General features: G+C 30.8%; 2 protein-coding genes across 4 annotated transcripts in view; both read right to left on the reverse strand.

Annotated features, from left to right (window-relative positions):
* The window catches only part of LOC124529772, a 146,937-nt gene that overhangs the window by 83,637 nt on the left and 46,223 nt on the right, over positions 1-17,077 (reverse strand). For 2 of the 3 annotated variants that reach the window (XM_047103680.1, XM_047103681.1), the window contains exon 1: positions 6,730-6,902. The exons of the other annotated variant lie outside the window; for it this stretch is intronic. The gene's annotated coding sequence lies outside the window, so the exon portion shown is untranslated. Of the gene's footprint in view, positions 1-6,729; positions 6,903-17,077 lie in introns of those variants that run through there. 3 annotated transcript variants of the gene reach the window in all.
* Positions 13,395-16,162, reverse strand: LOC124529773. The gene is made up of 6 exons (XM_047103682.1): positions 15,707-16,162; positions 15,395-15,596; positions 15,111-15,284; positions 14,651-14,716; positions 14,310-14,388; positions 13,395-13,850 (listed from the first exon to the last, which is right to left on the reverse strand). The coding sequence occupies exons 1-6, from the start codon at positions 15,709-15,711 to the stop codon at positions 13,573-13,575; spliced, it is 804 nt and encodes a 267-aa protein (XP_046959638.1). The 5' UTR covers positions 15,712-16,162; the 3' UTR covers positions 13,395-13,572.

A 17,077-nucleotide genomic window follows, 5' to 3' on the forward strand; every position in this document is an offset into this window, starting at 1 on the left:
CGTTGTTCATTATTTAGTTATTAATAGCGTCATTTTCAATCTCTCAATGTCATCACTGTAACAGCCAGTGATTGAACGGATATTAAGGAACCTGGTCTTTGTCTAGAGTTACAGTTCAAGAGAAAAGGAATTTAAAAAAATGATATAATTGGTCGAGAGCTTTTTACTTGGTGGTAGGGCTTTGTACAAGCCCGTCTGGGTAGGTACCACCCACTCATCGGTTATTCTATCGCCAAACAACAGTACTCAATATTGTTGTGTTCCGATTTGAAGAGTGAGTGAGCCAGTGTAACTACAGGCACAAAGGTCATAATATCTTAGTGCCCAAGGTTAGTGGCGCATTGACGATTTAAGGAATAGTTAATATGTCTTACAGCGTCATTGTCTATGGGTAATGGTGACTACTCACCATCACGTGGCCCATATGCTCGTCCGCCAATCTATACCATAAAAAAAGAAATTTTATAATCTATCCCAACCGAAGTAGGAATAAAGATAAAAGAAGCCTTAGATTTACATACGTATTTCATCCAATTTGATTTATTATCAAATCGGATGAAATACGTACGTACTCAGCTATATTTTTCACTACTAAGAGTTTATGTCTAACATATGCATCTTTATTTATAATACCATACTGTTAACTACTTTTTACCTTATACTTTTAATTGATTCAATTTAACCCACTTGCATGCAAAAGCAATTCTTTTCTAAGAAGAAATGACGACGACAATTTAATAGCTAACTATAGTACGACACAAACTAGATGTAGCATCGGAAAATGCAATGAAATGAAAATAAAACCGATTACTGCCGATTTACACAACCAATAGAAATAGCTTCCTATTGCGCCATTCGACGCTATTCATCGCTATAGATTCTCGCGTCAGTTCAACCTGAGAAAGCAAGGGCATGTAAATCGACATGTCAAATTGACGAATATATTAGGTCATATGATATTACAAGTTATTACGTTTGTGTAAAGATCATATTCACGTGAAAATTAAATATTGATAATTTGGGATAGCGTACTCAATTCGATGTGATCGGTTTTACGAAATTTGCCGTATACTATATTATCATCAGCAAACGTCTGATACACTTTATATGATAAAACCAAACACATATTATATAAATATAGTTAAGTGTGAACTTGCTAGTGAGTCTTATAAGTCTAAAACGTGACCATGAATTATAAGTTAATTACGTTATAATGCGATGACTTACTTTCGGAACATTGTCCGTCGGTATAAACTTATACAGTTATCTGCTCCGTGTACGTTTTGTAAACAAAAGTGGAACGTTCGAACAAAAACTGATACGTGCGTGTGCGCAAGACATTCGGCGTCTCGCTGGGAAAATTAAGAAAGCCATTTTTAACGCTTTTCCTTTTTTACCTTTTCGATATTGACATAGATTAATGCATGTGTAACATGCGAACTTTAATGAGAATGGTTTGTGACAAAATTAGATATTAATTTTTAAGTGGGAACGGAGGTAATTCTTTTTTGTGTTAACGGCTTTGTAAAACAGTGCGCTTACGCTGGCAACATTTAGCTTTATATTAGACAAATTCAGCTTGGTTTCTTAAATTTTATGATGATTTATTTATATTAACTCCATAATAATAATACATAGTGACAGCCAGGATAAAAAAATAACAACTAAAAAATGTTACCAGTTATAAGTTAAGAGACTTTGAAGTTATTTTTTATAATTGTTATTGTTTTTTTACATATTGAATCATTTCATTTATATTCATTTTACTTTTATCCATAATTACTTAGGCTACGGATTAAATTAATTATGTTTTTGGGTATGTATTGCCTGCACGCGTGCCTTATTAGTTATATTAATTATTGGTGATGCAAGTCTTTAATTTAACGGTTAATATAAAAATATATCGCAATTTATAACACTGTTCTTATAATTAACAGTCAAAAATGTTTGTTGATTTAATTATTTACACTCAAGCGTCGCGGTCGACGAACCAACAGAAAACTCGTCTAATGTTTTAGTTTTATACACCGGAAATCCGGTGATGAGTATAATAAAATACATATAAGGTCTTTAATACCGTTAGAAAACGAAAGAATTCGTTTGTTACGTAATCATCTAACTGAGCCCTGTATTATGTATGCATAAATTAAACAAGAAATGAATTGTATTAACTTATATAGCGGTTGTACGGTCGAATATTTTTCTTGATCAGAACCAGTCGTAAATTTTGATGTGCCGGTGTGAAAATAAATGCTTCGACGAAAAAGTTTCTATAACTTTTTTTTTTTAAACTATAAAACACTACCACTGAAACAATTATTGCATAATAATAATATTTTCACGTAATCAACGCGATTTCAATCTCATTGATTTGGGATATTCAATACTACTTTTTAACTTTGGAACTCTTCATTCTTTTGCAAACTTTGCAATACGAAGACAAGAACTATTTTTCTTTCATTATAAGTTTTATTGCAATTTTAAATATTGCCAAATTATAATAATGGTAACACTGAAAATTTTACGTACAAATATGTACATACAATTAATACTGATATGTAATACAATTAAATAATATGTAATACAATTTTCAGTGTTACCATAAATTATCCAGTGCACAAATTCTGTAAGAAATAATTCGAAACCTAGAGCAAAATGCAATTATGAAATATCTAAAAGTGATACAAACTATAAATCATATAATACAAACTATAACATATAAAATGAAATAGCGTGCCAGCATACGGCGATTTTAAGATTAGACGATTGAGATAGGCAGTCAGACGTTGATGTAAATTGTCAAGTTTTCTTTTTTATTACCGTACGAGTATAGGTAGGCGGACGGCCTAATGGGCCAGCTGATGGTAGGTTTTCACCACCAGCCACTGTCAACCTTACATGGACAACCTTCCTAGATGTTATGTCCCTTATGCCTGTAGTTACACTCACTCATCCTTTAATAGTTAATACACAATTCTTGTATTGTTGTTTTTGATATGATTTTGAAATATTACTTCATATAATCAATGGTATACTATAATTTAAACTCGATAAACCATTTAACCAAGGTTGCAGAAAGTGAAATCTTTGTAACGCCCTGCGTGTTAAGTGCAAACATATTTCGTAACACCGATTGAGAAACACAAGGTATTGTATGGGAATTATATTTTATAGTTTAGAATCACGCAAAGTAACTCATTGATTAATTACATAAAGATATTTAATAAAGAAATCGTACGTTCTGAATCGTCTGTATATGCACTCTCTAAGAATTTTCTCCACTTAAGGTTACTTAGACAGACAGACATTTCATTTGGTACGATTTTTTCTGGATTTTTTTTTATTGGAGTAACTTTTACGTGGCTTATAGGAATAAGCAAGCAGAAACCGTCACGTCATAATTAAAACTGTTTATATTTTTATAGTGCTTTAATTTCAATGGATTTAAAAAAAAAACTTGTTAATTAATATTAATTTTAATAAGTTAATTATTTATGATAATATAAGTTAATTATTAATTTTTATAGGTTAATTAATTGTATTGTATTCTATTATTTAATCAAAAATCAAAATCAAAATGAACTTTTTTCAAGTGGGCTTTTACAAGCACTTTTGAATCGTCAATTAACAATTAAGTGAAGCTAGAATACATAATATATCAATGGGATACCTCTCTTATTTTATGGAATAGGTAGGCAATCGGACATGTGATTACCGATGGCAGAAATATCGTTCAATTATATATTAGTATTTATCGTCCTAATTTATAGCAGCTGGGTAGATTTATTCAATTTTTCTCCTCTAGAGAAGTGTTTCACAAATGAGTCACTGCTTTAAGGTAAACTTGAATCAGAGTAACAAGCATATGAAAGGACGAAATTAACTCCTAAATATAGGCGGAGAAGAAATATAGGCGGGTTCAAACCGAAGCAAACACCACTGAATATTAATGCAATATGAATGCAAATTTATTTTTATAATTCATCTCGTGCTCGTGAAGGAAAACATCGTGAGGAAACCTGTATGTGTCTAATTCATCGAAATTCTGATACATGTGCATTCTATCAATCCGCATTGGCGTAGTGGAATATGTTCCAAACCTTCTCAATGGGAGAGCAGGCCTTAGTCCAGCAGCGGGAAATCTGCAATACAAACAATGCTGTGGTTCCAAGAACAACGGTGACCACTCGTGTACCTATTTATCTTCCTTCCCGTGTTTAATAAAAAGGCGATCAATATTTATAAGTCTCTTATCATTACGATGAAAGTCATTAAAAAGAATCGATTACTGTCCAGTCGGGCGTAGCGAAACGAAATTAACATAAATTATGTTAGCATGAACAGGAAAATAGATGTCATATTAGTTTTACTTATTATAATTATATGCGGATATATCAAATAACATTAATTAGTAATATCGTTTAGTAATTAAAAATTGTATTCGAACGTTTAGTACTGTTCCACGCTTAAAGTAATATATTATGTCGTGGAATAGCCAATCAAATTGTTGATTGTTTATATTATTAAATAATAAAAAAAATATGGCTAAAAACGATTTCTAGGTCAAAAGCAATTTCATCTGATTTTTCATGTGCCTAATTTATAATTCATCTCGTGCACGGCCGTGAAAGAAAACAGTTAGGAAACCTGCACGTGTCTGAATTTGCCGCATTCGGCAGTAGCGTGGTGGAGTAAACTCAAAATTAAGTTCTCTATTATAATATATATTAAGACTGGCAACAAAAACTTAAATGGGTACTTATAGATGTAGGTATTAGCTCGCGGACCGCTACGTAAAATTTTACTATCAGCTTGCTTAGTATGAGGGGTAGTGATAGAATAGGTGATAAGTGGGTGGGTGGTACCTACCCAGACAAAGTATTTTACTTGTACGACTTTTCATATCAAAACGAAAAACCGTACCATTTTTAACAACTAACATTTACACAATTCAACAGTTACTAGCAAAAAATGAAGAATGGGCCTCCAGCTATGGACCGATTTAACGAATTACTTGATAGAATCGCTTGTTGTCAATTTATACCAAAAAGCAAATTACAATTTGGAATCGTCATTTTACAACGTTAAATGTCAACAGCGTCATTTCGAAATGTTAATTATATCTACTAAAAACAAGACAAGAAATACAGTGATTACTTATTATTACTAATATAATATAGACTACATATATTACTTGGAAAACCGACGAATGATTATTCAATAAAGTTATGTGTAATCACTACATAGGTTAAAACAAAGCGGCTGAAGTTCCCGCTGTCCCTTTGTATGCTTAGATCTCTAAAACTACGTAACGGATTTTAATAGGGGTTTTCCACAATATATAGTAATTAAAAAGGAAGATTCATTATGTATAACACATGTGGGTATATATAGACAGCTTATTTTGAGTAATAATTTTTTGAATGCACAGTTTCAAAATTTTGCCTTCTAGCCCATTTGGGTTCCTACGCCTACCTATCTACTTTAATTCATTAGAAATACAAATATATTCCTAATTCATATTAGTAAAAAGAAGTTAAATTGTCTATGACTAAATTATATTGCTCGCCAGTAATAATCAACATACTAGAAAAGGTAACTAATCAAAAAATAATCACAAAGAATTATTTTATTAAAAACGTGATATTACATAGCAATAATTATACAAGCATAAAAACGTTCTTGTTATTTAAGAATATGCTTATTTAAAAAAAAAGTCAGTCAAGCAAGACTTCGTGAACTGAGGGTTCCGCAACTCACTCACAGGAACCGATTTCTTTGGGCATTGAACCCAAATCACTAATATGAACAAAACTCAAGTTATATATTATATGTATCACCGTTAAGTAACTAATTTCCAGAAGTATCATAAGAGCGTTTAATTATGTAAAAAATAGCGTGTATGTACCTATGTAATAAACTGTTTGGAATTCCAGAAAATTTTTACATATTCTGAATTCGATTTACTGTCTTTAATCATTGTAACTGATACTTTTTTCGCGCCGGTTGTTCTCGGTAAATACACCCAAATGGGTGGTTTGTTCAAACTTTAAAATTAAATTATCCTTGATCAAAATTGATCATAGAGGCTACGTTATATAAAATATGTTTTTAAGTTATTGAACCGATGGTCATAACATTAATTTACTATGAGATGCTTCCATTGCAACTTAACCTATAATAAATAATAATTAAAAAAACTCTAGAATTCGTAGTGTACGATTTTACACAGAAACATCTAATATTATTTATTTTTAATCATATACATTTTCTTATTAAAACTTAAGCACTTAGTTCTTCTTTAGCTTCTTTTGCACCAATAAATAAATTATTATAGTTGTTACTTATTTTAATTTAATTATTTATAAAATTGTTATGGCAATATTGCACGTATAGGTTTATATAAGACTAGGTTTTTTTCTTATAATAAATATATTCTTCACACGAAATATTACATAAATTGCATTTACGAATTAAATAATTACCAAACAATATTATGCAGTTGTTCGTTCAACTAACTTAGGTAACATTAAAATATTTTATATTACATACAAGTACCTAATAAATTATAACTTTCGATATTATTCTAAAAACCAGTCAAACAATGATTTAATATGTCGTAAATATCTACATATATTTATGAAAATATTTCTCATAAATTCTATGATTTCTAATATTTTTACGAACGAAAACACTAAACTAGGCTATATATTAAAAAAATAATCTTACCGTTACAAAAGCCGATGCAAAAATCAAATCCTGACCATGTATAAAACACCAACACAAAAATCCTTTTTTATAACACCACCACAACTCATTAAAACTTTTTAAACGTTTATTTTATCATCTGTGCAACTGACGCGCGCATTTCCCGCCAGTCGCTAGCGTACTGTCACAAGTTATGCAGTGTTGGAGTTTGTTTGAACTTGGAACGTTTCAAGAGCGCAGTCTTATTCTGGTCGCTTTTACTATAAAGCATGAATTGTTTTTATATTTTAAAGACTCTTTAAACCATTAGTAATTGCAGAAAGTCAATATTATTATATTTATGAATATGAACTACGTTAAAATTATCGTGAGTACTTATTTGATTAAAGTTCATCACAATATAAAACAAATAAATTTCTTTACACAATTTAAAAAGCTATTGGACGAATTCGAAGTATATCGTAAGCGCCATAAAATATAACGCGCCATGCTTTAAGCGTGAATCATGAAATTTCTTTACAACAATATCGTAAATCAAACAGTTTATTTTAATAACGATATGAGAACGATAATAAAACGATTCATTCGAATAACCCAATGTCTCCATTGATTACGGTAGCCACGGTAGCGTAACCACGGTCACTCACCCGCACCACGATTGCACCTCGATTTTTTTTCGCCTATTTAACTCACGACTTCTTCTCATTTTATATGTGTATTGTTATCTAAGATGTTAATGTATTGTAAAATTGTAATTTTATTCTTTTTTTTATTACTATAACAGATTCGTTTTTTTACGAAGTGTAGTTTAATTAAAATGTGGCTATTATAAGGTCAGCTTGGCTGACGGATGCCGTACCATTATCAAGTTTAGTTTTTTTTTTTTAATAAAAGATAAATTAAGTTACGTTATTGGAAGACATAAATAATAATAAATATGATATAATAGTAGTCATTGTGCACTATAAGTAAGTAAAAATGATAAATATTCGTGTTATGCAACAGGTTTTACTTCTAGTTGGCATTTAAATTCATACGCGTTTGTACCCAAAGTTATTCCAGTTTTTTTCTTACATACTTGTACACCAGGTGTTTCATTGAATTATATAATGAAGATAATCCATTGATCTTAATGAACATTTACTTAAAGAAAATGTCAACTCTTCAGTATTAAGATATCCGATCTAGATAGTAGGGGGCAGTTTGAGCTTAGTTATTTATACAAAAAACACTTATATATTTATAATATTAGTACAGATTGTAGGTATATAAGTAAATCTGTAGTTTACGATTTCTATGATATATACATATATAGCATCAAAAAACGTATTAGTTACTATTTATAACCCAACTAAATAATCATAAAAACGTTAAATGTTGGGTACCCTACGTTATTTTTTCTATCCCTGAAAAAGATAATTTACAATTTATTTGGCTTATTATTATTACTATTTATTTGGCTTATATTAATTATTATTATTAATTTCATGCTGGTTGAGTTCGATATATTAATACGTATTGAAAATATATCTAAGTTTAATATTTTGAGACGTACCTACATTCCTATCGTTGTCTCTAACTATATTATATATATAGACATTATGTAAGCGTAGTTCTTTTTTATCAAATAAAATAAAAGGATTGCTTTGAACAAATACCTCAAAAATTATAATTACAAATAAAAATCAAAATATTTCTTTCTTTTTATCTTTTCTCTGCAACATTTAAATATAAACATCTTTGTGTTATGTACTTGAATTTTTAACATATATCAAGCCTTGCTCAATTTCGATAACTTAATATAGAGTGAAAAAAATATTTTCCTAAATGTTTTTAATAAAAACAATTTATTGACATAGTATATATTGTCTTGCCAGAAGTAAAAATATGAGAGCCATTTGAATGGTTATAATTTTATACCGATAATAGACCATTACCATCGCTTCGCTCCGAGGTATGCAAAATGTAAATTCGAACAAAAAAAATTAACAGTTTGATTTAGAAAAATAACCAGCGCATCAATACTTTCTCGCTAAGGTCATTGCAATAAGATTATGAAATAAAAAATTGTGACACGAATATCACGCGCGAACGCATGTTTTTAATTTGAAACACTACATCATTTTATAGAGAATGTAATTACAAAAGTCGTACATTGCTAAATTAACTACAGATAATAAATTTTTTGTTTTTTTTTTTTTTAAATCTTGATATTTAATAGTCGAAAAACATTAAAATAAATTTAAATTAAATGTTACTTTTCTTGGAATAATCAAGAAGAAGCAGGATAATGACCTCTTTCTTTTTAACATTTCTGAAAACGACATAAAGTGCATGCATAATAATTCAGAGGCAATATAACCTATATATTATAAAATTGTTTTTTTTTTACGTATTCACGCCTTAACTAGTCTACTAATCATCTTGAAATTTTACAAACGAGCAGATATTAGTTTAGGATAAAACTACTAAACTAGGTATGTAAATAAAAAATATAATATAACCCAAAGTGAGTATCGTAGATTAATCAAGCTTTCGACAAATAATACCGCGTCAATTTGGCGTCAAATGTTGTTTATATAACTTTTTCCTGTTATAGTTGTGATAGAGTATGCTGAATTTTTTAAAAGTTACGGATATATTTTTATTTATTTTCGCTATTTGATAGCTTCGGTTACGGTAACGAAACTCCATGACATCCATGTTCAATGACACTAACACTCGAAAAGTAAAACATTTCACTAAAAAGTTAAAAACTGAGAGACAGTTTACACGGACAAAATGTAAAATTATCGTTATTTACATAAGTATACTTAGTTTCTTAGTTACACATTTTTAAAAACTAATCAAAATCAAAATATACCTACTATTGTTGGCGCCTGCCATAAAAAGCATAGCAACCTACTCACCTACCACTCATTTTATACGCATGTGACCACATGTTACCGTTCTGGACGGTAATCGCACAATAATTAAGCTGTACATCTCATTGTTCATTCGTTTGCGCTATATCATTGTACCATTCGCTAATAATTTCCCCAACTATACGCACGTCCAATAAAGAGTTCTAATTCTACAAGCATCGAGTTTTCTTTGAACTCATCTTATACAATACAACTATATTCAAGTATTATATATATAGTCATTTAACAACTATTTTTAGTGAAGCTACCACAGGTTCGGAAAGTAGGTTCTACCGATAATCGACAAGAAACTCATTAGTTAATTCTTTTTCACCTGTTAATTACAATTGTATATGTATGTAATTTATCCTGCCTGGAAGTCTACAAGTATTAATTCCAAACTTTTTTATCGTCTGCAAAATCTTGTAGTGAATAATAATCGGTATAAATTCGGAATCTATTTTCATATTCATATTAAGATATAATCAAAATTTTAAGAATACCTAAATTCCAACTCTGTGAAAAATGATAATTTATTTATTTTTATTAGTACCTATAATGAATGTAAAAATTTGTAAATTTCTCGGATTAGAATATAAATTAGTATAGATTAATTGGCATGTTTTACTGAAAGTTTAATAAAATCTAGCCAAGGCTAATAATTTCCGCATTCATCTGCAAATATTAAATTTTAATTTCGGAACGTAAAAAAACACAATTTTCAAATATGGAATTGTCAAAAGATCATGCGAAATTAAAACACGGGGATATTTACTGATGGTTGTGACCCGGGCCGGTAGAGCCCGTAGAGTCGAGATGGCCCAGTGGTTAGAATTGCGAGTGCAAACACTAAGCGTTGCAAGTCTGGGCAAGCAGTGCTGAATATTCATGTGTTAAATTTCTGTTTATAATTTATCTCATGCTCTGTGATGAAAACATCGTAAGAAAACCTGCGTCTCTAATTTCATAGAAATTCTGCCACATGTGTATTCCACCAACCCGCATTGGAACAGCGTGGTGAAATATGTGCCAAACCTTATGAATGATTATACGTATTAAGTTGTTACCTTGGCACACTAATGTTGTGGAGGACACTACGCTATCATGAGGAATACCGTAGCCTTATCTATACAACTATTATATATGTGAAAGTAACTCAGCCTGTTTGACTATCGTTCTATCAGCTGGCGACAAGCCTCCTTAACGCGTTTGAATCTGTGGCCTAAAGAATTTAAAAAACGTTTAATAATAAAATCGGCAATAAAACCTTATGATAATGGATTGTAATATACAAAAACAGTACTTCATAGACTACCACACATAATTCTTAAAAATATTTTGTTCTTTCACCAAAGTTGTGTGCCAAAAAAGCAAGTTTGACGACCACCGTGGTCGAGTGGTGTGTACACCGGTTTTCATGTGTACGCCACTCTGAGGTCCCGGGTTCAATTCCCGGCCGAGTCGATGTAGATTACCATTAGTTTTCTATGTTGTCTTGGGTCTGGATGTTTGTGGTACCGTCGTTACATCTGATTTTCAATAACACAAGTGCTTTAGCTACTTACATTGGGATCAGAGTAATGTATGTGATGTTGTCTTTTATTTATAAAAAAAAGCGAGTTCAAGTTCGTCGTCGTTCGTCGTCTTATATTTTATGGGACTCTTCCGCATCCAGTTGTCATTTCTCGGAATAATATTGCGAGTTCGATTCTCGGTACAGAACAATGTGCGCTTGCAGTGTCGTTTGATACGACAGTGTAAGCATTTTTATGTTTCAACTGTCTTTCCCGTTTATGAAATGAAGAATATACTTCCATCATACACAGCTTTTAAAAATGTTCAGATACATGCAATACCTACTAATATATATGCAAATAAATGCAATGTCGAGTTATTTTTAAATAAGGGCCACAATACTGGCAACACTCACTTTATTTATTATTTTAACCTAACTCAATTTAAGATTCAATTATTCTCAATTTTATTTTTTAATTATTTTTAAGGTTTATTATATATTTCCAATAGATGGACAGTCTTTCGAAGGTTCCACTAAAGGAAACAGAAGCTTAAAAAAAATTGCGCATAGTTCAATAGTATCGATTATAAGTGATATTAAAAGTTACCTGGATATATGCTCTACTATATATAACCGGATCAGGACAACTTTTTTTTTAATAAAAGTTTTTCTGTTTACGACTGGTTGTCATCTACGGTTTCGATCGCGTTAGGTAAAAAATTGACCTACGTCCTTTCTTGAACTCAAGAGTTTGCTTCTGGTGAGAAATTTCATGAAATTCGGTTCATTGGTTTGGCCTTGAAAGATCCACAGAAAGACTGACAGACAAGAAATACTTTCACATTTATAATATTAGTTTAGTTTTAAACCTATTTGTTTCATACTGATAAAAATATTTGACTATGTAGGTACTATACAATAACGATAAAAAAGTTTTTATAAAACAAACTTTTAAAGCAGCTTTCCGCACGACTCAATATAGAAGAAATCGTTAATTAAATTAGGCATGTATAATTCAAAGCTGTGGTCATCTCGAGACTAACAATTGCGTAGAATTTTCCGCACTCCGTTTCCCCCGCGGAGAAAAGTCGGCCGCGTTCTCGTGAATCGAACTCACGATATCGAAGGAAGTAGACCAGCGGCGCTATTCTTTAAATCTCACTTTCCATTTCACTTATGAATTTTCAATGAAAACATCATTTGTTATTTTGTACCTCGAATGGAATCTATACTAGCGCCACTTTGTGAGAATGTAAGCGACGCGAACGAATTTTCTATGAGAATCGTTTTATTTGATATAAATATTTACACTGGCTCACTCATCCTTCAAACCGGAACACAATAACACTGGGTACTGTTGCCGGTGGTACAATATCTATTCACCGGGTGATACCTAACTAGAAAGCCTCGTCACCAAGTGTATATAATAAGTATGTTTCTAGCATTAATTTTTTGTTATTATATTATTATTGGATAAAAGGCATCAGGCATAACTATTACGTTGTAGAGCATTCTATATAGGAGTCAATTTCATAATCAGCTCAAAACGCAGTAAACTATTTGTGGTCTAAAGTAAGTTGTAACAAAGTTCTGGGTATAAGGTTACAGTGTTGTATATTGCAATAATAATTAGTTTCATGCTTTACCCTATACAACATATCGCGTAGGTTTGTTTGTTTCAATTTTGAGTTATCCTCAAACTTAAATTTAGAATTTATTTTGAGACATTGGTAAAAAAGGTATATTATTCGATACAAGATTTTGTAGATGATAAAAAAGCTTGGAATAAATACCTGTTGACTTCCAGGCCGGATAAATTACATACATATATTGTATTTAACTAAAATGATTGGATTTTTTAAATGTTGAAAAAGAGTAACTACTGAGTTTCTTGACGGTTCTTTTCTGTACAATCTACTTTCCGAACGGGTGGTAGCTTCACTTAATTGTTAAATGACAATTCAAGTGCTTATAAAAGCCCACTTGAATAAAATTTATTTTGATTTTGATAGACATTATTTTAGTCTCTAGTCTAAATATAACATTTTCCACACAATTAGGTTAAGGCTTAGGCTTGAGTAGGTTAATATTTCTTATATGATTCAAGTATGAACTATATGCTAAAATAACGTAAATGTATTCTATGCAGGACCAAGGAGGTTTTAATGGTAATTAATAAAACACTTTTGTATAAAAATAACTATTATTCGAAAATAATATAGAATCTTATAAATTAAATAAATAACATTGTTATTTGAAGTCTGTGATATGTAGTAGAGCATACTTACAACATTATTATAATAATTGGGTATGTCATAGTTGATTAATCTATATATAATTTTTAATTTTTATGGACGATGGTAACTACTTACCATCAGGTAGGCTTGCCTTTTCTCACTATAAAAGTCTTTTATTTACACCTATAAAATAAAATTAAACAATTTATTAATTATATATTTTCATTGATTCCGCCAGTGATTTCAGCCCTTCTCCAAGAACTTTAAGGCCCTCTCCGAGAGTCTTATGCGCTTCAGCTTGAGCCTTGACCCCCTCAGCCAACACATTGTGAGTTCGGGCCATCTCCTCCATAACCTTGACAACTCTTCCTTCATGCGCTAACCGCTGATCTTCTAATTTCAAAAATTTATCAGCTATGCTGGTAAATAGAGAGCGTCGTTGTGGTGGTAACCTTCTGACAGCTCGAAATGTGCGGAGTGTAGGAGCTTAAAAATAAATTAATCTAATTATTGTTAAATAAAGAATCAATAACCACATAAGATTACAAACTAGTCAAATTTATGAACCATTATGCATACTATTAGTAATATTATCAATAGTTTGAATGCAATAGCATAACATGTGAAACCAGTGTCTCCATGAATACATATTTACACCAAAAAATGGTATTTGTACTTCAACGTAAATATGACTAAACGGAAAGGATACATACCTAAAATAAAAGTATCAAAATGGTTCATAAATGATGCAGTACTGAGGAAAAAAATAAAAAAGTAAAATTAATCGATTGATGGAGAATACGTCTATTTCGTCAGGGCGTTACGGTCGCATGCGTAAGCGATCCCGGGCGCCCCGCGTAACGCGTTTTTCCAGCGAGAGAAAAAAAAGAAAAAAAAGGATCCGTCTATTTATGATAGCTCTTAAAAAAATAATAAAATAATTACACAAAGTTGCACTTGTACTGTCACCATGCCTCTCTGCTGTTGTACTTTCTGGTTGCTTTACATCATGTTCTAGAGTAGACTGAAAAATTAAAAACAAAACATTAATACTCTGTTACAAATATTTTAATTGAATTATAATTTTCGGCCAGTGGCATGACTTGCATTTGAAGAAAGGTTGTGCATGTACTAGGTATATTTTTTTAACAAAATAAAGTTATTTGCTCTATTCCAGACTATAATCTATCTCGGTACTTCATTCCATTCAGATCTGTTAAGCCATTTTAGTGTCATCCATCCCTTCAAACTTTCTCATTCACAATAATATAGTCAAATAATCTTACCTCACTTGGCTGAGGGGATTGGTTCATTTTGATGTTTGTGACATCAAAGCCCACATTTACATTATCCTAAAAACAGTTTTATTATATTTATGTGCTGACATGAATACTTAATATGTATGTAGATATATATAAAAAAAGTTGCTTAGTGCATATTACCTATGTAACTAGTTTGTATACCCTACCCTCGAGAAAAAGTATAATTTACAGTAGCATTTTATATCCTACAATCCTACAATATATAGTTTTAAAATTAACATATTTCATTGTATTATAAAACCATATTAACTTACACAAATGATTTGTTTTCATCAATTCAGTAAAATAAGTTTATCTGTATTTAAAACTGAATAACTTTTTGTATGTATGTATCAAAGAAAAATAATAATTTCCAATAGCACTGTTTCCTACTTATATATAATAAATATAACAATGTAAATAAGATACAAAAAAGCAAACTAACATCAAAAACTTGCAACTGCAGATGTTCATCGCCACCACCCCACATTAGTGCCACAATCCTCTCCTCGATTTCCGATAACTCGGGATTATCTTCCATTGCCCCACCAGACATACGTCTGGCAGCATTACGTGCAGCACATTTCTTTTTAACGGCACTTTTTTTATCAGCCCAATACTAAGCAAGGAAAACAGTAAGTACTCATTCTACATGCATTATTATTTAAGAAAAAATATAATATCCTCGACTAATAAATGCATGGCTATACTAATTTTATATTTTCATACCTTAACCCATTTTTTTCTAGATTTAACTGTCCCTCCTCTACAGCTATTTAATATGGCGGTAATTTTTTCCCATTCTTTTATAGCTCTAGCCTTAGCACTCGGGTTCCTCACAAGTCCTTTTGCTAGGGTAGGTCTCTCCTCTAAAAAGGATACTAAAGCCTCTACCTGGACTGCGGACGGGTGTGAAACACGTTCAATGAGACTGAAAAAATATTAAAGAAGTTTTGTTATTGTAATTGAAAGTTGTTCATCTATACAGTGTGTATTACCAGGCTAATAACAAAAAAATATAAAAAGTGAATATGTACTTACTCCATCTTCAAGCTTGATAAAGTTTAAATTTACTTTATTTTGATAAACATATTGATATAAGGCAAACAATTCAAATTTGAATTCAACCAACTAAAATTGACATTATAAATAGAAGTTGACATTTATATTTTTCTTCTTTTAACAAAAAATATGAGCAAAGACACTCTGTATACAGGCAAATAATAGTAAAACTAATCAGTTTTTGCGTCACAAAATTGTTTAACCTAAAAGTATTTTATTCGTAACATACTACAATATGACGTCGTTGATGTTTCAACACTAATTTTACAGAAATATGTCTACTGAAAGGTTTTTTAGAAAACGTTAAGAAGAGTCTCGCATTTCACTTCACATGAATTAAATTTTTTTTACAGAATCTTCAATATTGTTCTATTCCAATGAGTATCGTTGTGAGTTCGGATGTGAAAGTGACAACGAATTCGATCGTGGTTTATACATTCTTAAATCACAGACTATAACAGTCTTAAATGGTTTTAACGTTCTGAATTACTAGTGCTGCCATCTGTTATTAAATTGATTAAGTGTTCTTTATACTTGAATAATTACGTGTTGATAAAAATCTTAACAAGATGACAGCAGTATCTTAAAATACTTATTAAAATAATGATTTAAATAGAAGCTATAAATTTTGCATGAGTAGTACAACAGTGACATCTAGTGTGTCAGTTTTTATCCATCTTGTATATTGTACGAAGTTTTTATTAACATTACTAGATGGCAGCATTAACGTAAAAAATCGGTAAGCTTACTCTCGTATAAAATTAAATAAATAGTAGTGGGTTAAAGGCAAAAGAAACATCGTTCATTCAAAAGTTTTTTTTGAAATTCAAAACATGACAGGTTTTGTTTTGACTTATTTTCCTTATATATAACTGACAACGTATTTTCACACGTTTTGCATTTGTTTTTTTAGCACCGCTTTCTTACCGGCTAGTAACTTTTTTGCCGCCCTCTAAAATTAATCTCTTGATAAATCGTAACAATATAGTAAATTGCAACTAAGAATCCCTTTTTAACTTCTGCACATCTACGAATGTAGCTCTTCAAATTAGGACCTGTTACATGCATTTTCATAATAACTGGGACTAAAAACGTCATACGCTATTAATGTATGAGATATACCAACCCATGAGAAATCTTTTGTATCAAATTTTATAAGGCGACAGGATTTTTTTTTATTACTTCGATTCCCCATTTCATAATCGTCATCAATTATACAGTCCAAGATTTCTGCCATACGCGTAATTTTCATTTATATATGTAATTTGAGATAACGCTTAAATAGGAAAATTGTAACTGTTATAAAACCAGACAGTAACGAGAAAGAGTGTCTATAATTTCGATTGAAAC

This window comes from Vanessa cardui, chromosome 5 (genome assembly GCF_905220365.1).
Source record: "Vanessa cardui chromosome 5, ilVanCard2.1, whole genome shotgun sequence".
NCBI classification, from domain to species: domain Eukaryota; kingdom Metazoa; phylum Arthropoda; class Insecta; order Lepidoptera; family Nymphalidae; genus Vanessa; species Vanessa cardui.